Genomic DNA, 24,509 nt, shown 5'->3' on the forward strand with positions numbered 1-24,509 from the left:
CTTCACGATCGTTCAAGAAATCAAGCATGGTTCATTTTCTTTTCTTTAATTCGGATATGGGCATGTGATTTTTTGAAAAATAAAATAACTGCTGTTTTTACAGCTGAGATTTGCGAGTCTTGCCGCTACTTCGCTAAATCCAAGAGTGAGTGGTGGAGGCAAGTTATTGGAAATGTCAATGTCGCGGACGAAAACAAAACGGAGAAATATTCGCTTGTTCTTGCGCCTGTCGGTCAATTTGACCGGAACGCGTCCACTCCCGGGTTAAGGGTATTCATTGACAAGCTTAAAAAATGGATAAAAAAGACACAACCAATAAAAGACTACACGCAACTAATAGAAAATTAAAAAAAACAGTTTTTTAATTAATTTTAGGCGCAACATAAGGCTTAGATCTTGTTGTTTTATGCAGAAAAACGTATACCCATATCATCTCCGATTTTCGTCAAGAGCCGCGTCTGATTTTTACCTCGGACTTCAACCGGAAAACAAATTTATAAATGTCGTGAACGGAGAGATGACGAGGAGACTGTACTGTAATTGCAGTTCGGATGACGAATCTACAGTCCTCTTGATGGGAAATCGTCGCGCGTGTCGGAGAACGAAATTCGCCGATAATTACATTCAACGATTTCTTTCGGACGGCCGCGCGTGTCTGTAGCTAGAGTGTTTTGAAACGTCTAGCGGACTCTGCCTTTCGTCAGACAAGAGAACGAGGATTACACGTCTGATCCTGAGAACTACGTGTCCGGGTTGGCAAAAGTTTCGGAGGTATCCTTAAAATTAATTGTCAAATGCGACTCCTTTTTTCCGGACTTTTTACCTCCCATTTGCCAATCTTTTACGGCCGATTTTTCGGTTTCTACTGGGAAGTTCACACTTTTTCTCGCGTAGCATTCGAGCCGACGAATAATCTTTCAAGGACACAAAGGAGCCTTCTCAACGACGCTTGTTATTTTAACAAATACCAAATCGTGGAAGTGCTTCTGAATAGAAGCTCGCATCCGCGGCGTCGACATCACCGGAACGACGGAAGGCTCGATCGATACTTATACTCGGGCTCGGGAAAACCGGGAGTGAGCAGAGGCCAACGATCGAAAAGGACAATGCGGAGAAATTGTCCCGATGGATTGCAGCCGCAGCCGCGCGCGCGGGGATGACAGCGCCAGGACGCGGCAGATGTTTCTAACGAGCCACGGCGCGAGAGAAAGTATCGATCGTGATATCTTTACGATTATGGTGGCCCGTCGTAATGAAGATAAGGCCTTGTAACGATCTCGTCGCGAGGAAATGACGATTGCCGGTGCTTTCACAACAAGCAGACGCACATACGTCGCTTTTTACGCTCGAACGACGTCGGTGGCATTCGTATCGCCGGAATATCGAGCCGATATCGGCGATCGAAAGCGGATATTTCGGATCCGTCGACTCTCCGTCGCGCTCCGCAGATCTATTTTGTAACTATTAACGACCATATCGTCATTGTTACTTTGTCGTTGTGCGGGTATAATATACCAAAGAAAATTTGCGCAACTGAGGAAACGACAAGAATTTATTTGTAAAATATGAAGTTTATTTAAATGCGGCGAAATAGAATTTTATCCCTAGCAAATAAATCAAATAATACTTCACAAAAATATATACTCCGTCATCACAGTCAAATTTTTTAAACCAACCAAAGCAATAAACAGAGAATCAAATCAATAAGTATCGAAGAAAATGTCACGAGAAACATTTACTTCGCGAAATTCTAGTTCCTTTTTCTCAGTGCAACGACACTGAGAAATCCATTTAGTTGACTTAAACAAAATTCTTGTTTGGATATAGGCAAACAAATGTTGTGACCAATGTTTGGTTTTCTGATCTCGAGGTTTGGTTCTCTGAAATGAAAATGAAAAAAGTTTGGTCCAGAGAACCAAATTTTGGTTTTCGCAACACCAAAACATTCGTTTGCCCATATCAAAATAAAAATATTGAGGAAGAATATTAAGAAACTAAATGAGTTTCTTTTGTAACGATAACGACACTGTCGTTAACAGTATCAGTAAGAGATACTGTGTGTTGCTCTTCGATTTGAAGTTGGGAAAGAGCGAAGAAGAAGAAAGACGGATTTCGTGGCAACCTCGTCGCGAAACGTCTCCTCAGGAAACGACCGACGAATGTCCTACTACTCCGATTATTGCCCTATCGTACAGAAGGGCGAAAAAAAAAGAGCATTTAAACCCTTTCGGTTGGGGTAATTCAGCGGCAGGCCACTACATCGAAGATGGCACGCGTTAGGGAGGAACGGAGAGGGGGCTTGCGCGACCCCCAATTCGCTCCAACACCTAGAATCACCCCTGCACCCTCGCACTCGGGGGTTCTCCGCACATGGATCCACCGATTCTCTGCCCGCAGTCAACACTAGTGCGCAAGGTGTTTCGCTAGGTGTTAATACGCGATTTCCAGTGAATTTTGCATCCCCAATGCGAATTACCTCACGCGCGGCGAACAACACTCACCCCTCTTTCAACCCCCTCGTCAGTCTCCCTCTTTCACCGCATGCTCAAACATTCGGTCCAATAAATCGATGTTTATTATTTGAAAGTGCGAAATTTTACGATGCAACATAAAAGTAAAAGGGATAACGTCGGGACCCGTGAGAATGATTTTTCCGTGGAAAAATCTTTTTCTCTTATATTCCTTTTTTTCTCTTTCTCTCTTTATCCCTCTTTTCTCGTGACGACATAAACTCTCGCAACGGCGGGAACACGAGGGACGATCTTTCATTTTTCGATGCCCGCGTAATGCCAACAATGGACGCGTGTCACGGCAGCGTTGCAGCTGCTTTCGCTACTGTATTTGACGCAACGCGCGGCACACATGGCGCGAGATTGAGCCGCGAGATCGAAACGCGCCACCAACGACCGAACGACCTACCCCGCTCGTGACAGGATCGGTGGAAGAAAGATCCAACCCACAAAATTAGGATTTTTTAGATTTGCAAATTATATTACAAATTATATATTCTATATTCAAATTTTATCATAAAGCTGTTATTATTATCAACAGTTAAAGGCCCTGACATAGTATTAGCGTCAGGTTCAAAAATATCTCGAATTGTCAATGTTAAAAAATGTGAAAAAATAGTTAACGAAAGTTCCGTCGTACAGCAACCAGAAATGAATGGAATCGTAGAAAAAAAATATCAGAATAAAAAGTAAAATATCTCGAAAAATATTCATTTTTCGATGATCTTACTCTATATTTTTATATGCAGAATTAACAGAGGAATCGATTTGTGTCAAAGAAGTTATATGATTTTATTAAAAACATTAACTTGACTTTAAAATGATCTTAAAAACACCATCTAAGGATAATTAAAGTCATAATGTTATGTCCTCCTCGAAACCAAATAATTTTTATTTGAAACATTTCTTCATTTGATGCATATTTTTTGAATTATTTCCAAACTACATATTAAAGAACTCACCCTGTACATCTGTAGGAAGCCTTTGTTTGACTAACCGGTCTGCATTTTTGTCAGCGAACTTGTGAATTCATCCGACGTCGCTTGTATCTCGAGAAAAATTATGGGAGTTTGTGCCGTCACTATTTTTCTAGAAGAAACATTTGGCATGGCCTTTTTGGATTAGAATCTTTCACAACATTCAAAAGACGCTAAATACGCTTAACGTTTATGGGTGGATTCCCATAGAATGTGACCCAAGAAGAAGAGGGGATCGTCCTAATAACTAACCGCAGGTAGGAAATTCGGTAAAAGTGTAGGAAATACGATAAAAAAAAGTTTATACCACCATTTTGAAGATTTCACAATGGTTACTAAGAGATTAATTAAAAAATATTAGCGAGTAAGGACGCGGAAAACGATAAGACAAGTTTCTGTAAGATCTCATGGAAGAAAATCACACATGTATATAAAATTACATATTTGTATATGATTTGATTTCCCATATAAAATACACACACATACACACCGAACATTTTCTCATATAAATTTACGCATTTAAACGTGTAATTTAACACATTTCACCGGGTACAATGAAAGTCACCGCTCAACGATCAATAACTCATCGCAGCAACAATTTATTCAATCAATTAAACGTTTGCTGGAACAAATTTTGTCCGTTCAAGCAAAGTCTCGTCCATCTCGCTATCTTTTACTTTAGTGTGTATACCTATTTAGCATTGTATTATTAATTGTATGTCAGACATCCAATATACTCTAAGGTTCTATAGGACAAAAGTAAAAGAGAAAAATTCCAATAAAATGATTTATTTCGTCGTCATTGTGAGCCGCAGGTAACGAAGCATCTGCCCTACAAGATTGTACATGCTACGGGAGAATAGTCAAACCAAGATTCTCGCGAGAGGGAGAGAAGAAAAGTGTGTGTGTGTGTGTGTGAGGAAGGAAGAAGAGATGGGTGGGGAGGGGGGGGGGGNGGGGGGGTATTTTTTCGGAATTGCTTTTTGCGAGCGACGCGTTCGGCAAGGCTGCGCGATCTCGTTAGTCAGGGTCGAAGGTGATTTATCAAGCGACCGCGTCATTACGCGCGGAAAGGGACACGCCGGTTGCGCACCGCGCGATCCGTCGTCATCGTCCTACCGCCGAAGAAGAATACGTATTAATTTATATCTGCATGCGACCGCCATTGTTATGTTAATCGGACCTCTGCGCATTAGCCGAGAACTTTTCGTCCAAGCGTTCGTGCGTGCGTACATGCGTGCTGGGAAGCAGCGAGCTACACGCACGAAAGTCGAAAGAGACAGCCAGTGGGGATCTGGGAAACTCGGGCAGAAGGGCTTTCCAGGATGAACTTGGCCCTGGGCCACTGCGACTCTCGGCGGCTGGGTGATTCGGCGAGAGAGATCGCTTCGATCGCACACGCGCTCGACCTCGTGTGCGCGAACCGCACCACAGAGGGAATGTGTGTGTGTGTGTGTGTGTGTGTGTGTGTGCGGCAGTGGTGATGTCGTCGGTGCCGCTTCCACTTCCGCCCCGAGCATTTTCGGATTGAGAACGCGCGGTGGAACTTGGAAAATTCGCGACTGCTGATTAAAGAGCGCTCTCGTCGGCGCAATCCCCCCGGCGATTCGGTTTCGTAACTCGCGTTAATTTTATTTGCCAAAAATTCAACATGCGCTCGGGGCATCATCTTTTTCCGTAAATTCGTAAAGAGACAAATCAATTTTTTTTTATTATGATCAATAAAAATAATAAATCTGCATAAGAAAATATATAATTATATGATAAATTCTAAAGGATTTTTATACAATTTGAGGGCAGGTTATAAGGAATTCTCGTAAGAGTTATTATAAGTTTAAGGTTAGAGAATTTCATATCTATTCCCAGTCTTTTTCCGTAAAATGTGCTTCATGGAGAACGCGACCTTTTAAGATCGGAACGTATTAATTTGAATATGATTCCGACTGGTCAATCTTCCACTATATCTTTCTCGTTCCGTTTTTCCGTTGTCCATAGGATGGCTGACTCAAACTCTTATAGATCTTGATTGCCCACGTATCTTAGAACAAATAAGATTGAATATTCTGCCGAGGTCCTTTAGACACTGTCTAATTTTCCATGTAAACTATCACCGAACTTTATATGGGATAAACTTTCATTTGAAGAGATGCTAACCTGGTCTCTATCTTCTTGAATTTTTTCAGAGAAATCTGAATGCTTTCCGACACTCTATTAAGCGTGCGATATTATAAATTGCCCACCTATATTTACTTATAAATCATCCTATTATATCTCCAATATTTTCTATTTTGTAACTCTCCGTCTTCTTTCCTTCATACTTGTTTATTTCTTCATCTTTATCTCACGTAAACTAAAAGGTGTACTCGTACGTAACGGATAAAGATTATTATTATTAGCACAGAATATCAGACACCCTGTATATTTACTACGCGTTCGCGCGTTAATTTCGGCCCTTCTGTTTCTTACGTGACCTCCTATCGATTATTTCAGGTTGCAACGCGCGCAACACCTCGACGTCGCGTTGGAAATGACGATAATGCGGCGACGTGATTCGCACGAAAGCCCAATCGACATCTGGCTTGGCTAACGCGGTCTCCAGAAAAACGATGAATGTACCCGCAGCGAGAGCGTGTGTGAGCGGTATTCGTTGGAGGGAAGAAAAAAGGAGAAAAAAGAAATGACGCCCGTATCTGTGCGCGCGTCTTGCGCACGAACGTCTCGGATAAACATCTAGTTACCCTCGTGAGAAGCAGGGGCAACGACACGCACGCAGGGAGATCGAGGTTTCCGCGTCGAAAAACTCGACGCGGGATTATCGCCACCGCGGTGAGCGCGGCTCCGAACGCGGCGATTCGATGCCGTCGAACTCCCGCCAACCTGTCTACCTAGCGGCTTCCCGACTTTCCGAATCGCTCGTTCGAGGGGGTGGAAGGTGTGAAATTCGCGGGAAGGGTTAACGGGGCTAGGGGGATGATGAGTCTCGCCCCGGGGCCCGAAAAGTCGTTGATATCGAATCCGAGAGGTCGCTGAAATAAATCGTTAGCTCGAGGATAGGGTGGTAGGGGCTGTACGGCCGCCGCGATTGGTTGCTCGGGGATCAAAGTTACCCGAGACGCCTAGTCGCGTTTTACGAGCCCTTTTTTTACGAGTCCCGGAAAGAGGAAGAGCTCGCAGTTCGCAAATTGGGGCGCATAATTCCGCGCGAAGCCGGGCGTGGGAGCCTCGATGAAGGACAATTGTATGAAGATTTCGCCGCGACCTCCTCGAAAACGCTCAGCCGGAAGTCCAAGGACGAACTCTCTCTCTCTCTCTCTCTCGAGACCTCGTGCGCGGCCGCCGATAGGTCCCGAAGTTACCGCGGGAGTCATAGAGAAGCGGCCTCAACGATCGGGAAGAGGAGAGAACGCGCGCGCTCGAGGTCCGCGCAGCCGTCGCGTCTCCGCGAGAGCGTCGAGGACTAGCCCGGAGATCGCCCCGGAACGAAGAAGAAAGAAGCCACTCGGGCGAAGCAGGTTCGTAACATCCCCTCGGCGTTCGTTCGTTCGTTCGCTCGCTCGCTCGCAGGGGCTGTGCGCGCTTGCGTACCATCTCCAACCCCTATCCGCGGGCTCCTCCCCGAGAGCCTTCCCCTGCACACTACCAACCGTGAGACACGTGCATCAGCGAGGCGGCTCGCGCGAGAACACAACGATATCGCTCTCGCCGTTCTCTTTCCTTCGCCGAGGACTGCCTCTCTTCCACCACGAGGCGTCTCTCACCCCGCGGACGGGAGTCCTGGGCCAAGTTCCCGCCATGTATATAGGAGAGCCGAGCGCCGACGAGTGCCGACGATAGCCGAATCGCCGAATGAAACAGGAGCGGGCGAAAACGAAACGAACGGACAGCTGCGTATGAGCTGCTTCGAACGACCGAACGGAACGCGTAAGCGACTACAAAGACTGCTGTAACGTGTTGGCACGGTGAATACGCACGGCATCGCTATCATCATCTCGACTCAGCAGCACGAGGCAGCCCGCCAAACCAAAGGTAGATACTGCACAGTCTTCGTTGAGCCGTGGGCCTACGAGCAGGCGGCCGGCCGGCGCGTCGTGTACTCTGCGTTATCCAACGTGCCCAGGTTATACGGTATAAGAGCGTTGAGTGAGAGAGAGAGAGAGAGAGAGCTGCATGTGTGAATGTGTGCGAGGAAGAGAGAGAGAGGGAGAGAGTTACCGCGAACGTGGAATTCGGAAGTGAAACAACGCGAGTGGTGCGCGCAAACCGATATTTCGCGATTTCTTCAGAGGACAAAGGAAGTCGTGTAGGAAGTTCCAGTTGGGAAAGATGAAAAATGACGCTGTAGGCGCTCGACGAGAACTCGAGGAACTCACGAGTCGCGGTGGTTATTGAACACCCGGATCAAGGTGCAGAGTCCGTTGGACGATCCGGAAGATCTTAGCTACATAACGACGCCGTCCATGTGTGAAGAACGCACGCTCGAAGCACTTGGAACGACCCGCACATATTTTGGCGTGGACGGGAATAAAATGGAAAACGTGAGGCAAGAGAGATGGAACACTCGGTGAAAGTCGGAGATCAGCGGATTGTGTGCATTCGCAGGACGTGTATCCGCGGCGTGGTTCGCGACAATCTCGAAGCCAGCAGCGAACAACACAAGGGAAAGGGAGCACAGAATAAACTCTCGTTTTCGTTTGGTTGACTCTGCCTGCTCTCCGTCCGCGAGGAGGAAGAGGAAGAAAGACAGGAGAAGAGGAACGAATCGCTCCAGAGAGAGGCGGGAGGGAAGAGGGAGAGAGAGAGAGAGGAAGCGAGAAGCTGCGCTAAGCGCTACGCAAGAAGATGGTTCCTCGAACACGCATGGCGTAGCGCTCGGCTTTTTGACAACTGCTGGAACGGAGCAGGGTGGCCGTGGCGGGACGAAGCAGAGAGCGAGTATATCTCTCTCATATACACACACTCTCTCAGCGGAGTACTTAAATTTTCGCCGAGGAACCTCGACTTCGGGCTCCTTCTTCCTCGAGAAGAAAGTGGTAGCGGACTGGTTGATGTAAAAAGCATATACCCTCCATCGAGTGTATCCCTTCGTGTACGAATTATCGTAAGGAGTCCTGCACGGCGAACGGTGTACACCAGGCGGACGGACGGTCCGCTTTCGGGTGCATTTTCGTGGTTCTGATCCGTGTTCATCAGCACCGCCATCACCGGTGGCGACGACGACGACTCCACCATCAGCACCACCACCACCACCATCACTACCACCACCACTACCACCGCCACACTCTACCTCCACCACCATTACCACCGCCACCACCACCTCCAGCACCAGTGGCATTGTCGCAACCACCACTACGCCGGGCACCACCACCACGCCACCGCTGTCAACGCCTCTTGCGCTAGCCGGCGGCGGTGCACGGTAGTGTCCTCGAGCACGGCATGCACGTATCGTGCTGCGAAAGTTTCACGAGTCTCGTGGTGCGTCAGACGAGAAGCGTGTTCGTCGTGTGCCGACGCCGACGCCGGCGTCGCCGTCGGGACGTGTGAGAGAGAGAGAGAGAGAGAAAGAGACCGACCGACCGACCGGGATAACGACAGGCGCGTCCCTCCCCGAAAGATCCGCTCCTTCCTCCAAGGCTCGACACTTACGCACGCAGCGTGTGTGTGGGAAACAGGTTCTTAAACCACGCATTTACTTCGTTTCCGTCAGCGCGGCTTTTATCCGCGAGATCGAGCGGGTCCGAAAGGACCCGGAGGACCCGCCAACCGCTGCCGCCGCCTCTTGCCCGTTCGACCGTTCTGCCTAACGATCCTGCGGTCTTCCTTGTTCCGACATTTTCACCGGAATCCTTCCGATCGGCGGTACCGATACACGTTGTTCGTCGAGATGAGTTTGCGCGAGCATGATGAACATAGTGGAGTCGTTCGTCGCTTCGCGTCTCATAATTTGTTTGTGAACATAGTGGTGACGGTACGATCGGATCGATTCGATCCGTGATCGTTGACGGTCGGAGCTCTCGTCGATTGGACCGGCGTATTCGGCGCGATAACGAACGAAGAAGGTATTATCGGGTCGCGAGAAATCGCCGTCGCCCGCGAAGCGCGACGCGCTATCGCGAGTCGGCCGAAAACTCGAGCCGGGACCTTCAACTTGCCGCGACGCGAAGCCCGGTAACCTGCCGCAGCGATATAGTCCTTCTTCGTGCCGGAGCGGAAGGGAGAAAGAGAGAGAGAGAGAGAGAGATTTCGACTGGTCTCCGGCCAACGGCGTGTACGGGACAACGACGGAACGGATCGAAGAATACGTACGAGGGATATGGCGCGAGAACAGCGGCGGCCGGCGAAAGATTCACCGATCGATTCGCTCGTTCGAGGTTGATTTTATTATCCTCGTCGTATAGACAACGGCGGACAAAAGTCCGGCAAAACGTTCTTCAATGTTTTCGCGGTGGAATATTCACAGTGTCTGGCACTGCGTCGCCCCGACACGAAACCATTGAGGAATGTTTCGGCACAAGATCAACGGACGTTCGTCCGTCGAGGTCTAGATCGATGGTGAAAATTAATCTTATGTCCGAGTCGATCGTCGCGTCTTGTTCGGTAGTTTCTTTCATTTCTCTACGGTCGGTCTGTTTACGTTAACTTTCTGTTAGGCGAATATATAGGCGCGTCAGCTGTGCCGCGCAAAAGCGTTTCAATCTCCGAGGCGTGACACCGGGAGGTTAATTAAGTTTTTTATTGATTGATCAGGTTAGCTAATCAAGTAAAATGCATTCGTTGGTAAATTTGTAAGCTTTTTCATGTGTTTTCAGTAGAAAATTGGAAATTATTTTCTAGGAACTAGTAGCAGTAATATAGTAGTGGTGGTAGTAGTAGTAGTATTAGTAGTCGTGTAGTAGTAGTAGTAGTAGTAGTAATAATAATAATAACAATAATAATATACCGAGAAATAACATCTAAAAAGTAAAAAAAATATTTATTTGTTTGATATATTAACAACATATCTAGAAGATGTATATTTTCTCATTCGAAACAAATTTTTTTCTCATGTACAATTATATATTAATATTAATAGTAAATTAATAGTAAATAAATTAAAAGTAAATAATGTGTTGATATATACGTTTCTACAAGGAGAGAAAAATTTGTTTCAAAAGAATATACTTTTTTTCTTAAAATCGTAGCTTTTCATGGAAATGCAATTGCTTATTCCATTTGAATTAAATTAAGTTCTCTCAATAATAATAATAATGTAATATGGTATTTTAACGGTATTTTAATCAACAATCTATCGAAGTCGTTATCTCAATCTCTAATTTAATTACCTACTAATTATATTAGGACCGCTCGCCCTAAAGTCTCATCTCTAAATCGAATGACATTTTGGACATGACGTTCGTAATTTTTCGAACGGTTTGGTCTTACGACTGGACGTATGTATTAGGCGTTTCGGAGCGCATCTCAACGTTCGCTACGAGACGCAAATTTTTATCTCGCGCGGAAAAGAAAAAAATAACACGAAACGATCGCTCCCCGCGCCGGTCGCGTCTCATTTCAGTCGCGTAATATTTTTTCACGCAGCACTCTTTTTCGAAGCCCATGCGTGGGCTCGGACGTCGTTGCGCGCATTAATCCGTGGTTTAGCGAACCAATTTAAATATCAGCGGCGCGCTCGACGCAATTTTATATCATTTCCGATATCGCGCGCTTGTGTGGGTGGGTTTAACGCTGCGAAAGCCCTCTTGCCTCCCCTCTCCTCTCTCTCTCTCTCTCTCTTATTCTCCGTTGTATCCCTTCTTCGCACGCCTTTGGCATCCCTACCCTTAACACAAACCGTTACGCACCTACACCAGATATGCGTGTTTTACGATGCGTGTCGTCGCCGCGTACTCCGTCTTCTTCATCGTCGTCGTCCTCCTCTTCATCGTCCTCGTCGTCCTCATAGTCGTCGTCGTCATCATCGTCCTCCTCCTTCTCTTCTTCGTCGTTTGTAAACGTGCGTGCGACCGGCACTCGTACGCGATGCTCGTAACGTCGTCACGACGTACTTGCGGTATCTTGAGAGAGAGAGAGAGAGAGAGAGAGATGCGCATGCGTGCCGCACAATGTATATAGGATAGCGTGTCTTTATTTTCGAGCACTGTTGTAATTGGACGCTTTTTCGGAGGGATATTTCTTCGGTATTTGGAAAATGTGGCCCTTAAAACGATGAGATTTGACCTGGGCGAAAAAGAAACCTTCGAACGCGAAACCGGTTATCGTAGTGATATATTGAATGCTTTTTCACGCGCGGATAGAGTTTTCTCAGAGATTTCAAAGAAAGTGCGACACTCGGTATACGCGAAGGAAAGGCCGGCAAACCGTGAGTCAGTGCGCGGTCACCGATTTTCCTATGTTATTGGAACACCTCCCGGTCCGAAACCGGACAGCAACAAGTGACTTTGGCCGGCCGGCCGTATTTGCCCGCGACTCCTTTGTTTCCGCGATGCATCGGCATTTGAAAATCGACACGGGAAAATTGGTAGAAAGAGGGATCTTGTTTGGGTCAGCTAGGCGTCGCGAGGAAGTCGAGTTTCGTCGAAAATAATTACGCGGAAGCGATCCCTCCGACCAATTGCGGTCGGAAGAAAGCGATTCCCGTTGCGGGATCGTCCGGCAGTGCAGGAAAAAATCAGAGAGGGGGAGAAGTAACAAAACACCGACGACTTCCTTTCCCCGCTATCGACGTCGTCGATAGAGCCCGCTGCTGCCATCGATCATCGGCGGAGAGGCCGGCGGTGCAGTCATCATTAGCCGTCGGGAGGAGCAGAATCGGGCGAGTCGAAATCTAATAATAAACGCATCTTACGTCCGTTTCCGTCGCTCCGTCGAGAAGGAAGAGGGCAAAAATGAGCGGCGCTCGCTCGCTCGTTCGCGGCGGAGCCGCGAGCAAAAAAGAAGCTTCGGGTACGCTTTCGCCGACCTCGCGGTGCCCGGGCGCAAGCGAGCCGGGCAAGCTCTCTCACTCTCTCGCGCGACAAAGGCCGCTTGATTCAAGGTCCCACGGATGTGCCACGTACACACGCAGCCCGGCCCTTCGTGCGCGGGGCCCGTTCGTCCGCAGCGCTTTCGAGGACATGCTCCGGCTAGAGTTTCTACCCGAGATATCGCTTTTTGAATCGAGCGGAGGATCTATCCGCAAGCGTGGATACGAAAATCCTTCCTTTCCCATTTCTTCCTCGGTTTCTTTTCAAACGGTCTCGTTTAACAGCGCCGTAAGTATTTCAATTATAATTCCGTGTATAATTTCGATGCGGACGACCGTTAGCGCGCGCGGTCTTGAAATTCTCCGGAGAGCCTCGTTCCTTTGCGCGTTAATCCGCTTTTTCGCGGTGGCATCGCGCTAATTCCGGCATTACGCCGCGGCAAAAATGGCGCGTGAGCCACTTTGCTCCTTTTCTTTCCTGATGCACGGACGGCGCGTCTCGTGCTCCTCCAGGACGGAGTTAATAACGGCGAGAGTATCTCGCGATCGCATTCCTTTTTCCGACGGGCAATCGTGAATTTCAATATATAATAAAGATCGGCGAAATTTCTTCCCTTCTTCTTCCCTATCCGTCTGTAAGGCGCATGAGGAACACCGACGCGGAATTTCGCGGCGAACGACAGTTGAAGCCCGGCGAATCGAAAGAGCGGGTGCGATTTTTCTCGGCGACGGTTTCCGTTAGCGACGCGCGGCTAATATTAATTCCAAGCGTGTGGAATCCCCGGCTCTCTATGGCAGCTGGTTTATATGCGCTTCTCGGAATTTGCGTCCTGCGCTTCGCCGCGAACGAAAGAATCCGCCAACGACTCCTTCTCTCTCACTCTATCGCGTCTATACGGAGTGTCCCGAAAAAGGTGTCCCGTCACCGTGCTTGCATTCTGTTCCTGTAGGAATTTTCACATTCCTCCTCTTGAAATGAATCGAAATCTTCACCAGTAGTGATCTTATAGTTCGAAAAGATGAAAGATCGCTACGAAATAGTTAATCTGCGTTATTTTTATGTTTACGCCTTTCTGCGGTGTGATACGATTACTTTGGAGCATGACTGGCCTTAACTGCTAATGAACGTACTTTTAGGCCACCCTGTACGGGATACGCGACGGTGGTATTGAATTTTTGTGCATGCATCTACGGTCGATTCGACGAAAGTGCAGCCGGAGACGGAGAGCTAACGGGTGTCGCGAAGAAAGGTCTCTTGACGCGTAATGACAGAGATCGAATTACATTATTCTTAACGTATATGACATTTCTCACCAACTTTTCGACCAGTTCTAAGCTAGCGCCCGCGGAAAATAATCGTTACTCTGAGTAAATTTTCGAACATTCGAACATAGTAATTTGCGATTAACGATGTTAAATTTATTAATTTTATGGAAAAACGATTTTCCGAATATCATTGTCAGATTATTTCCGCCGATATTATTCCATGTCTCAACACACTCGTACAAAGTGGTCCTGAACGAAGAACAACGCCACTACCCAGAGTTTAATGCTCGCGCTATCGACGCACCGAGATTCGCGACCTTTAAATATTAAAGTTCGCGGTATTCAGTCTAGACAAGATTTATGGACATTAACAAAGTTCAATCGCCGAGACGGGGACCGTCGAGGAGAAGCGTATGAGAAAAAATAATCGCTGCCCAATTTTGCCAGATAACGCACCTCCGTATAATAATCCGTTTGCGCATCGATCAAAACTGCGTCGGACATTGAATCGCGTACAATCGGCAAGTGTAAACGCGGGAATGAACGGTATATCTCTTGCGTACACACAGCGTGAAACGGTGGAGTCGCATCTCCGCGCAAGGTCGAAGCCGCGAGCGAAAGTGCCGGCTGAACGACAGTGCAAGTTTCCAGCGATAGCGAAAGCACACCAGCCGCGGCGGCGGTCACAGCTGTAAAGCTATTAGAGTTCGGGGGCGGAAAACGCCCGGCGGAGGCGGGGGTGGAAAACCGCTACATAGCGAGAGCTATTGCTTTCTGTGTTACGTGTCCCCGCGTGCTTCGCGATAGCTTCCACTACGGTCGCATGTGCATTGCAAATCCAAGTGTGCGGCACACGTTTACGTGAGTGACATGATTTTTTGTGTGTGTAGAAATTATACTTTACCACATAAAAAAATTCCATTTACACATTTAAACAGATAATTTAAAACATTTCATCGTACGGAACACGATACATAGTATAAAGTGTGTGAAAATGAAGGAATGTATACTTCCAATTAATGTGTAAAATGTGCGCATATAAAACTACATTTAGGATCTTTTATACGAGTTTTGAGTTTTATGTGTAATTAGGGGAAAATGTGTATTAGATTAGGAAAGAAAAACGTTTTTAGCGTTTTTCGGTGAAAAGTTCAGTAGAAACGTTAAGAACTTTTTCTCCAATCAATATTTAATTTCTAATGTTTTCCGGAATTAAAAAAAAAACACCGAATCTTCCTGATAAAAGTATATATTGAAAGACACATTTTATCCATAAAATTCAATATATTTGTAGATAATTATTAATACATACTTTTTGTTATAGAAGATAAAAGAGAATAAAGAAATATGAAAACCTTACACGTTTAAAATGTGTAATTCAATACGTAAACATGTAAAATATACAGTCATGTAACTACGTGAAATACACAGATGAAACATACAGCAAAGTAATATGCGTAAAACGTCACTACACGATTTGATATAAATGTTTAAAAATTACACGCTTGGATTTGCGATGTGCTTATACGTGTGCATGTGTACGTTGTACGTGTAGATTATATACATGGGGTGATTTGACGCGAAAAACGAAACAGTTTTTCCCGCGGAATTTTTTTCCTCTCTCGAAAGCCGCTTTTTCATTTATGTCTAGAAATGCTGTATTTAATTTCGTTGAATAAACGATGTAATTCCGCGCTGTTTTCGCCAATTTGCGAAAGAATTGGCATGGTAGAAGTCGACGGGTTAGGGTTGCGGGAAGGAAAGAGAGAAAAGACGAATGGGAGGAAAAGAGCAGCGCACAGTAAATGTCGATCGATATTTTGCGCAGGTCTGCTGGCGATTTTTGACAATGGTGGCGAAACTCTCGCGGGTGCAAATAAGTCAGGCAAATATTTGGAGTGACAATTTTGATGAAATAAAACTACGTTCTTTACATATATGTTAAATTAAATCTAATAGATATTCAATACGTAATATTAAGAAATACCCAAATTTTTATTTCAGAAAATATTTAGTGGACAAAAATTCGGAATATAAAACACTAAATTTCTCCGGTGGAAAATAATTGTTACATAATTATAGGAAATATTGTTCTCAAACTTAGAACGATATACTTACGTTCAATAGTTCATTTACTATTAAGGTATTACTGCATTAAAGTAAATGTTTACTACGAGCCATTAAGATATATCTAAATTGATAAAATTATTGCTCGTTTTAAAAGGCTCTAAAATATGTAATTACGTCTATTTGGTTCTAAAACTTGATTTCTGTGTAGATACATTTAAAAATACAATATCATCGATTTTTAAAATTACTGACAAAAAATGGGCTTGTACGTTTGCGTACCGTCAGCAGCGTCTCTTTCTCTTCGATCAAGTTGCTCAACTTGAAACGACGCGATACGAGTTCAAAGCCATCGTCAGACTTCTAAGCAGCGTGAATGAAACAGCTACGCGCAACATACGTACAGCTAGCGGGTATCAAAGCGAGCGGTGTGCGAACACACCGAACGTAATAGTAGCCTTGGCTTAGCGATGGTCACGTTATAAGCAACGTCTGTGACACATTCTCACATAGTCCCGCGTCACGTGCGCGCTCACGCTCACGTGACGTATAATAACACATTCGCTAATCCACGTATCTCGTTTCTTTCTCATTGAATTTTTCGCCTTCGATATCGCGACGGCTCGTTTGCGACGAAACGACTTGATCTATAGTAGTACTTGAAATTTATTTTTACCCTTTCCTTACGATCAAGAGCCAGCGAGATTCTCTAACGTGCGAATTTTTTTGCTTCTCTGTTTCAGATCGTACAAATCAACCGCCTTCTAACAAGCCACATTAACCTCAAGTGATTTCTATTTTCTTACGAAGCGCGAAAGAAGTAATTAGTATGTTTATATCGACGTAAAGGAAGAACAAAACAAAAAAAGATATCCCAAGAGCTTAGGTTCAGAAGAAGACAAAAGATTAAGAGCTATATTATCTAATAAGTGTACAAAGTATATCTCTAACGAAGGGAGAAATACAAGAACAGATTAAAACAAACAAGTCCGCCAGTGCCAAATCCAGTGGAGAGCGAGGTAAAAGTAATCGTTGCAAAACGGAGAGTTAGAGAGAGAGAGAGAGAGGGGGGAAGAGTGAGAACGAGAGAATAAATGCAGCGCGAAAGCAAGACCGTAAACCAAAGAATCTACCATTTTTTCTATTAACCATTCATCAAGTATAACAATTAATCTCTCGTCAAGCGAGATAAATAGTAAGACACACACTGATTCCTTCGTCAGAGCCGTTTTTGATTAAACGAGCCGGTACAGTTTTGTAAGCTATAAAGAGGTTTATAGAGATAGCCGTAAAAAGTAAGTGCATCTTTCAAACTGGACGCGTCACGTGACAGATTTTCGCCAAGCTAGAGGAAGCAGAACCAGACAAAGGGAGGAGAGTCAACCGGATTTCGCTTGAACACTCCCGGAGCAACCGATCTACTTCAGTTCGTAGCCTAAACCTGTTGAGTACAAAACGACACAGAGCTAGAGATATAGATAGACAGACACAGAGAGAGAGAGAGAGAGAGAGCGTAAGATCAAGGAAGCAGCCTTGGACGAGCGCATCTCGAATACGAGCTTGGAAGAGTACGCGCCAGTGTGGAAGAAACATACACGAATCGTGATACGCACCCCGAAAATCGGAGGAGATCCGGAGCATCGCGATCGCCGTGAGTCGAAGACGCGTTCGAGACATGTTAGTCCACGGACGACGCGATGTCCGCGCCGAAAGAACCGGACCCTTCAAATCCGGCTTGATTCAGTAACGAGAACTATAGAGGATCGCTGGGACCGGTCGCGAGAGAGGAGAGCGCGCAAATGTCTCCCGCGAGGATCTCGTCGATGATTCGTGCGGCGGAGATGAAATAATCCGCAGTCTCGAGCGATCCAACGATCATCCGATTCGTCGAATCAGGAAGAAAGAGAGAGAGAGAGAGAGAAGAATCGGGCCGACGAGGACGCTACGCGTCTCACGGGGAGCTCACGGGCGGAGGTTACACTCGCGATGACGTGGCGAGGAGGATGAGCGCCGAGGTGACGAAGGAGGTCGTCGCCACCGAGAGGGTGCCGACGAGCCCTCCGGCGGCGATCGCGACCTCGCCGGGCGCGGTGCCGCCCGGTCTGCCGCCGTTCAGCAGCAGCTTCGGCGATGCGATGGACACCTCAACGACACTCACGACGCTCCACCCGCAGGATATCAGCCTGAGCCTGCCGCCCTGGGAATATTACACGGAGGGCCTGACGAGTCGGCTGGTCGACTCCCGTGATATAGCGAACCAGCAATACCGGCCGTGGGAGTCGAAAGGCTGCAGCACGGAGCTGCCGAGCTTCACCAGCCAATTCACCGCCCCGAGCGAGGCCGAGCCACAGTTGACGGCGTTGACCCCGCTGTCGCCGGTGTCCATGTCGCACTCACCGCCGGTCACATCGGCCGTGGGCCTGCCCAGCTTCCACACCTTGGGCACGCCGTTACCGGTGCCGCACACGCATCGCGGCTCGATCGGCTATCCGCTGGTACCGGCACCGGTGCAGGCTCGGGAGGTGCCGGCGCTCCAGCAGCAGCTACTCGACGAACGTCACATACAGCTGCTGGGTTCCAGCCCGGTGCAAGCGTTCCCGCCACCGCCGCCGGGCCACCCTCACCATACGGTCCTGACGGTGGTGAAGCCTGAGTATCCGCAGCTGCACCATGCGAACTTCCAGAATCCGATGTCGACTGTGCTGGACTCCTCGCCGACCTCGAGACCGATCGGCATCGACGGCCGCAAGAAGGAGCGCAGAAAAATCCGCGCGGGCTCTATGGAGTCGGAGGACGGTGGAGGAGGAGGAGGCGGAGGGGGCGCCGGGAACGTCGAGAGTTCCGGCCAGGTAGCCGCGGTGTCTTCCACCGCGAATCGCGGCGTCCACCATCTCGGCGGCGGCATGACCGACGGCGACGGCGACGGCGGCCTCGGGGACAAGCCGGCGAAGAAGAAGCGAAAGAGATGCGGCGAGTGCATCGGCTGCCAGCGCAAGGAGAACTGCGGCGACTGCGCGCCGTGCCGGAACGACAAGAGTCATCAGATCTGTAAGATGAGGCGGTGCGAGAAGCTCACCGAGAAGAAGGTGAGTCTACGCTAAGCCGACGATTCCGTCCCCTGCAAAAGGGAAGAGAGAAACGAACGTTTGCTCGCCTCGATCGCGAGATTTGCTAGAGAGGATAAAAGGAATATTCCAACACTCCGTCCGAATTTTTCTGTTACTTTAACAAGATGAGTATGTTGATTGAACATATCTGTTAATATATTTCTCATGTTAACGTAACATTTCGGTCAACACCACATTTTTTTACCAATGCGGCCATTCCAGGGTTACACGGAGAAAATATTGCGGTAAAAATTACCATAAGATTTTGTAATACCGGATTTTACCGAAATTATGACAGAAATTATGATGTGTCGTAATTTTTATGACGTATATCATGTACACACATCACTAAAGATTACAAGATTACAACACACATCATAATTTCGATAACAATTCCGATATAATCCAGCATTACAAACTTCTGTAATAATTTGTACTATTATATTTTCTCAATATTTTCTCATAGAGGAAAATAACGTAACCTTTCTTCCACTGATTATATATATATATATATATATATATATATGCCACACTGTGGTTCTCGAATTTTCTCGTTCGCCTGTGGCGAATCTTTTAAGCGTGAAACACGCGCGGTTTCCCGAAAAGCTGCCGCACCGATGTGCTAGAAACCCGCGCGTCGGTTTCTCCATACGGCGACCGCCTTCTACGAAATCCCGATAGAGACACAGCGCGACTACGCCGTACTACGGCCGTAGAAAGGTATAAACACAGACAAAATGCCGTTATAGAACGGCGTATATATAGCATGAACTTGGCCTCGATGCCTGAATGTGCCGAGAATCCCAGAGGGAAATACAGAAATACAGATAACCGAGGTGGTTTATTATTGTAGCGACATTGAATAGGGGGTTGGTGGGTTGACTGGCTGGCTGTTCAGCTGCTACCGCTACTAGGGATGGCGTCGAACTACCTCCGCGATGTCGCGTTTGATCAAGCCTGATCGAGTAGCCGGCTATATCACATCGCACCCTGCTCGAAAAAAAATATCGATACCCCACCCGTTTTCAATAATCTGCCCTCTCAGTAGTTATGTCTCGTATTTTCTTTTTTCGTTGATGCAAAAATAGCCGTGAAAACTAATCTTTCTCGCTACATATACAGCTCGGGAACGCTAAACAACAATCGTCAACGCCGCGAGGATGCGCGGTATCGCCGCGCGGCGATTGTTGGCCGGCGAAGAGGAGGCGCGCAGCAACAGAGAGAGCGACTCGTAAACGGCCGCGCTTATCGTAGGGCAAGTTCAAGGCTCACCGCGGGTCATAATAATCGCGTATCGAACTTCGTCTCGTTCAGAAACGGACGTGTTGTTTGCCGGCGACACGCGCACCGATCGACGCACGCACGCACGCACGTCTCGCCCCGACAACGCCGCGCCGGTTCTCTCCGATAACATTCCGCCACTTATCAATTAGCGTTTTCGCCGATCGTTGCGGCGCGTCGCTTCTTGCCGGAGCTTCCCGATGTCATCTAATCGCCGTTCGAGAGGACCGCGAGTTCCTCAAATGAAACGGAGAGAGAGAGAGAGGAGGAGGAAAAGAAAAGTTCGGCAGCGAATCGCGCGACTATTTCCGGCGACGTCGAAAGTCGCGCGGCACGGGAGAAAAGGGATGATAGATCGCCAGGAGTCGAAGACTCTCCGGTGTGTACAGCGACGCCGTCACAACAATCTTCCTCCCCCTCCTCAGGACTTAACACCCTCTTTATCCCAGGGGAAGGAGCGGCCGGCCCCGCTCTGTCTTTCCTTTCGTTCGCGCGAAAGGACTCTGCCCTCGAGAGTTCATCGCACACCTGCTGTATCCACTCTCTCGTCTCTCCTCCCTTGCCCCCTTTGCTGCTGCCGTTGGCCTGATTTTTATCGCCTTCCTCCTTGTTTTGACCCGATTTCTCATAAACACGTGGATCATCGACCCGCTGCGGCGCGCCGGATTTTTCGTTCGCTTCACCCGCAGACCGACCTTACATTCGTCCTTCTCTTTGATGCTGAAATCTCCGATGCGGTATTTCTGAATTTTTTCCATCACGCAAATCCACGATGCGTGAATTTGATATTTTATCACGCCATCGTTCAACCCGACGCAAACAGAGGGTCGAAACGCAAATTCCGCGGTATCATTCCGCGTCGGACGAAGCAGCCGATGGCGAACAGCACCGGCGTTTCGGTTCCGGTTTCTCGATAAATCGAAACAACGGAAGCCCGTCAAAGTGCGAGCGGGAGAACGTGAGCGGACGACGGGTGGAAAAGGGAAAGAAGAAAGGGGATCCGTTTCGTCGCGGACGAGGGTTCGGTTACGTTAGCTGCAGCGACTTTGCTCGGCTCGCAACTTTCGTCGTCGTCATCGAACCGCTCGCGCTCGAGAATGCATTGCAAATGCTTTTTGCGTTATTCGCCAAAGCGATAACCGCACGATAACCGGATACAATTCTCGGTTGCTCAGGGTTATCTGACGGCAGGCCAATCAACCCGCTCGATTCTCCTCGTCACGGCAAAATAATGCGACGGTCTCGTGCCATCGACACGACGCTGAAAAATGCATCGATCCCGATGTAACGAAACCGCGTGCAACAACGCGTCGTTCAACGCCGCCGGATTCGTGTTGTCTGGCGTTAACGGAATTCTGGAATCGTCCTGTTTTACCGAAAACTTTTCAATACTATACTCGTACAGAATTAAAAATCCTTTTGCGATGACAATACACACGTTAATGTAGGCGGTAATAGTTGACTTTATTCGAAAAACGAAAAAGGTTAACAAATTATAAAACTTTTTTTTTCCTTTATCGAGTAAAGTCAGTAGTCCTCGCCAACATTAACGTGTGTTTTATAATTGTGTAAAAGGATTTTTAATTATTATTATGTGCAGTCAGTAACGAGTGCACTGCAAATCTAAGTGTATTATTCATAAGCGTCTAAAAATGAGATATTTGACTGAAATTCTTTTTCTTGCCGTTTCAGATTACGTTCATTTAAAACCCTTAATCGTATTGAACGACGGGATTTAAAATGGCAAGAAATATGTAAGGAAAACCTTGGTTAAAATAACACTTGGATTCGCAGTGTATAATACTGACAAATTTGCGGTAAAACAAAGGACGACTCCAAAATCCCTTTAAATCGAATTGGCGCGATTTTCGTGATCGAGTTGCGTTTATTATTTATTTACTTATTCACATTGATAAACGGGGAGTGTCTTTTGGTTGCGAGTATAATACAAAAATATTCAGAAAATAGTAATACAGAAAAGTAACGCATACAATGGAAATAAATAAGAAATAAATAGAAAGATTTACAAAAAGTAAAATAAATGAAAGAAATGAAACTCTAATACATTCGTTTATCCAAAAGAACCATCATGTCCCATTGAAAGAGTCGAAATTAGAAGGCGCTTAAATGATGAGGGGCTACTACTGAAGAAAATTCCTAGTGGAATGTTAAATTTAAAGCGACCTAGTTAATCAGCAGTATATTAACCTATTCAGAATCTTAAAAACGAAAGAAAGATCAACCAAAAAGTTCTGTTTTGTCCTAGAGTAAACATATTTATTTTACATAATATTGGCTATACAATAGTTATAGTACGTAAAGAAAATTGGATTATCCGTATTATAGGTCACCATTTTTAAGAAACGATATTGAGCGCGCGTTCAATGCTATAAATTATATATAATTTGCGAAAAGTTTATTCCTTCGAAAATCCATTCCTCGGAGTTGGACGTTATTACCTATTATTAGCTATTATTTATAATTAGCATGATTTTCTTCGGCAGTAAGACGATATTTGTCGGCCGAGTCACATTTTCCGCATACAATATATAAAAAATTCACATTTATTTCTTTGGAAATATCAATTCTCCGAATTCAAGGTTGTTACTCACAACCCGCGTGAACGTTTACCGTCGGCCGGACGATAACGTCTTTTTCCGGAAGAGAAGGAAACGCGGGCGTGAAAAAATGGTAGATTGTAAAAACCTCGTTTTTCGCTCGCGAAATTCAAACGAACGGCACGCTCTCTTTCTCTTCCGCGATTCCGCCCGAAAATCGACTCCATCCCGCAGGGTGGCAAAGCCGCGGGTGCGAGGAGGAAGGAAAACGTAGGAAGGAGCGAGCTGGTGTCGGCGGGGTGGGGTATGAGGGAGGACCTTGAAGCTACGCAGTTCCCGCTAACGGCAGGAGTGTTTCTCGAGTCGATATATCGATCCCCACCCCCCACTCGTTGTTTCCTGCCGCGGGAACAGGACTCGCTCTTTCTCCCTCTCCCACAGGATGAGTCACAGCCTCCCCGTACACACGCAGGCACGCACGTGCGACGGCCCCGCGTGCGCGCGCGCACGCTCGCGAGCGCTCGGCTCGGCGATCTCGTCTCGAATTCTCTACGCTTTTACGGGCAGACGCGCGGCCGAAAAATATTCTCGCGCTCTTCTCCAACTTTCCGGAGCAGCCGGCTCCTCGAACGGAATCCTGAGGAGTCATTCGGTCGTTGATGAATAATTTCCAGCAATTTAACCGTGGCACAAATATTCCGTGCGGATCGGCGGGAACGATAAAAGTGACGACGTTGTCGTCGAAATATCGATTAAAAGTGTCGCCGCGACGCATACGTTCTTTTTTTGAAGAAGAATTTACATAGAGATTTAAATCAGACTGACGCGAGATTTGTCGTCCATCATTTATCTCCTCCGGATCTCCCGTTTGAAAAATTCTTCACGCACACGTGCAGAAGAATAGGAGGAGCAAAAGGACGGAAATAGACAGCGGAGGGGGAGAGAACGTTCTCTGTCTCTCTCTTTTTCCGTGTCAAAAATTCTCAACACGAAAATTCTCTTCTCCCCGGTTACTGCCCTCGCCGTTATCTCATACACCCTTCCCGCGCCGCCCGAATTTTCCACGCACACGCGAATAAAACGCACGCGGAAAATGTTTGCACACGCACCCGATCGACCCGTTTGCCACGATGGAGATTCCTTGCACCCCTCCGCCCCAGCTTCTCCCCTCCCATCTCTTTTCCTCCTCGTGCTCTTCGTTCTCTCTCTTGCATACGCTCGCGCGCGCGCGCAGGTGTCGCCTTTCTTCCTTCTTTCTCTTCTCTCGCGACGGTATACCCCTCCCCCCTCTCTTCTCTTTGACGCCGGTATCCCCGCTAAGACTATTTGCCAGGACGCAGGACGAAATTGTAAAGCCGGTTCTACATTATTCAACCTGGAGAGATTCGACGCGGGTCCAAGACTTGCGCGCGCGAGAGAGGGGGAGAGAGCTCGTATCTCCGCTTTAACTAACTGAAAAATTACGCCGTCGTTTATCGCTCGCGACGATACAGTCGAGAAGTATAAAATAAGAAAAAAAAGACCAACGCGCACGATCGATCGATTGGGTTGCAAGGAACATTTTCCAGAAATCCCCAACTCTAAGTACCGAAAGGGTAGGAAAGCTCGTACGTGCATTTAATGACAAGGTGGGGTCGCCCGCTGCACTATATAATTATCATTGAAAAATGCAAAATATACTCGCCGTGTTGTTCGCTCCGGTCGGATAGTCGCGCGGTTGACACGGCAACGCGGGAAAATCCGATGCGAAAATTTCGCAAACACGGCGTACACAACGTGAGAAA

General features: G+C 47.1%; 2 protein-coding genes across 2 annotated transcripts in view; one reads left to right on the forward strand and one right to left on the reverse strand.

The window, feature by feature from the left end:
• The window catches only part of LOC106750711 (manganese-transporting ATPase 13A1), a 66,388-nt gene that overhangs the window by 23,073 nt on the left and 18,806 nt on the right, over positions 1–24,509 (reverse strand). The window lies entirely within an intron of this gene.
• Positions 17,283–24,509, forward strand: part of LOC106750706 (DNA N6-methyl adenine demethylase) — a 49,963-nt gene continuing 42,736 nt past the window's right edge. Inside the window, exon 1 of the mRNA XM_014631219.1 lies at positions 17,283–18,865. Within this exon, the coding sequence (XP_014486705.1) occupies positions 17,783–18,865 (1,083 nt within the window). The 5' untranslated portion in view covers positions 17,283–17,782. The remainder of the gene's footprint in view (positions 18,866–24,509) is intronic.

The sequence above is a fragment of the Dinoponera quadriceps genome, unplaced genomic scaffold (genome assembly GCF_001313825.1).
Source record: "Dinoponera quadriceps isolate SergipeBrazil2010 unplaced genomic scaffold, ASM131382v1 scaffold46, whole genome shotgun sequence".
Taxonomy (NCBI): Eukaryota; Metazoa; Arthropoda; class Insecta; order Hymenoptera; family Formicidae; genus Dinoponera; species Dinoponera quadriceps.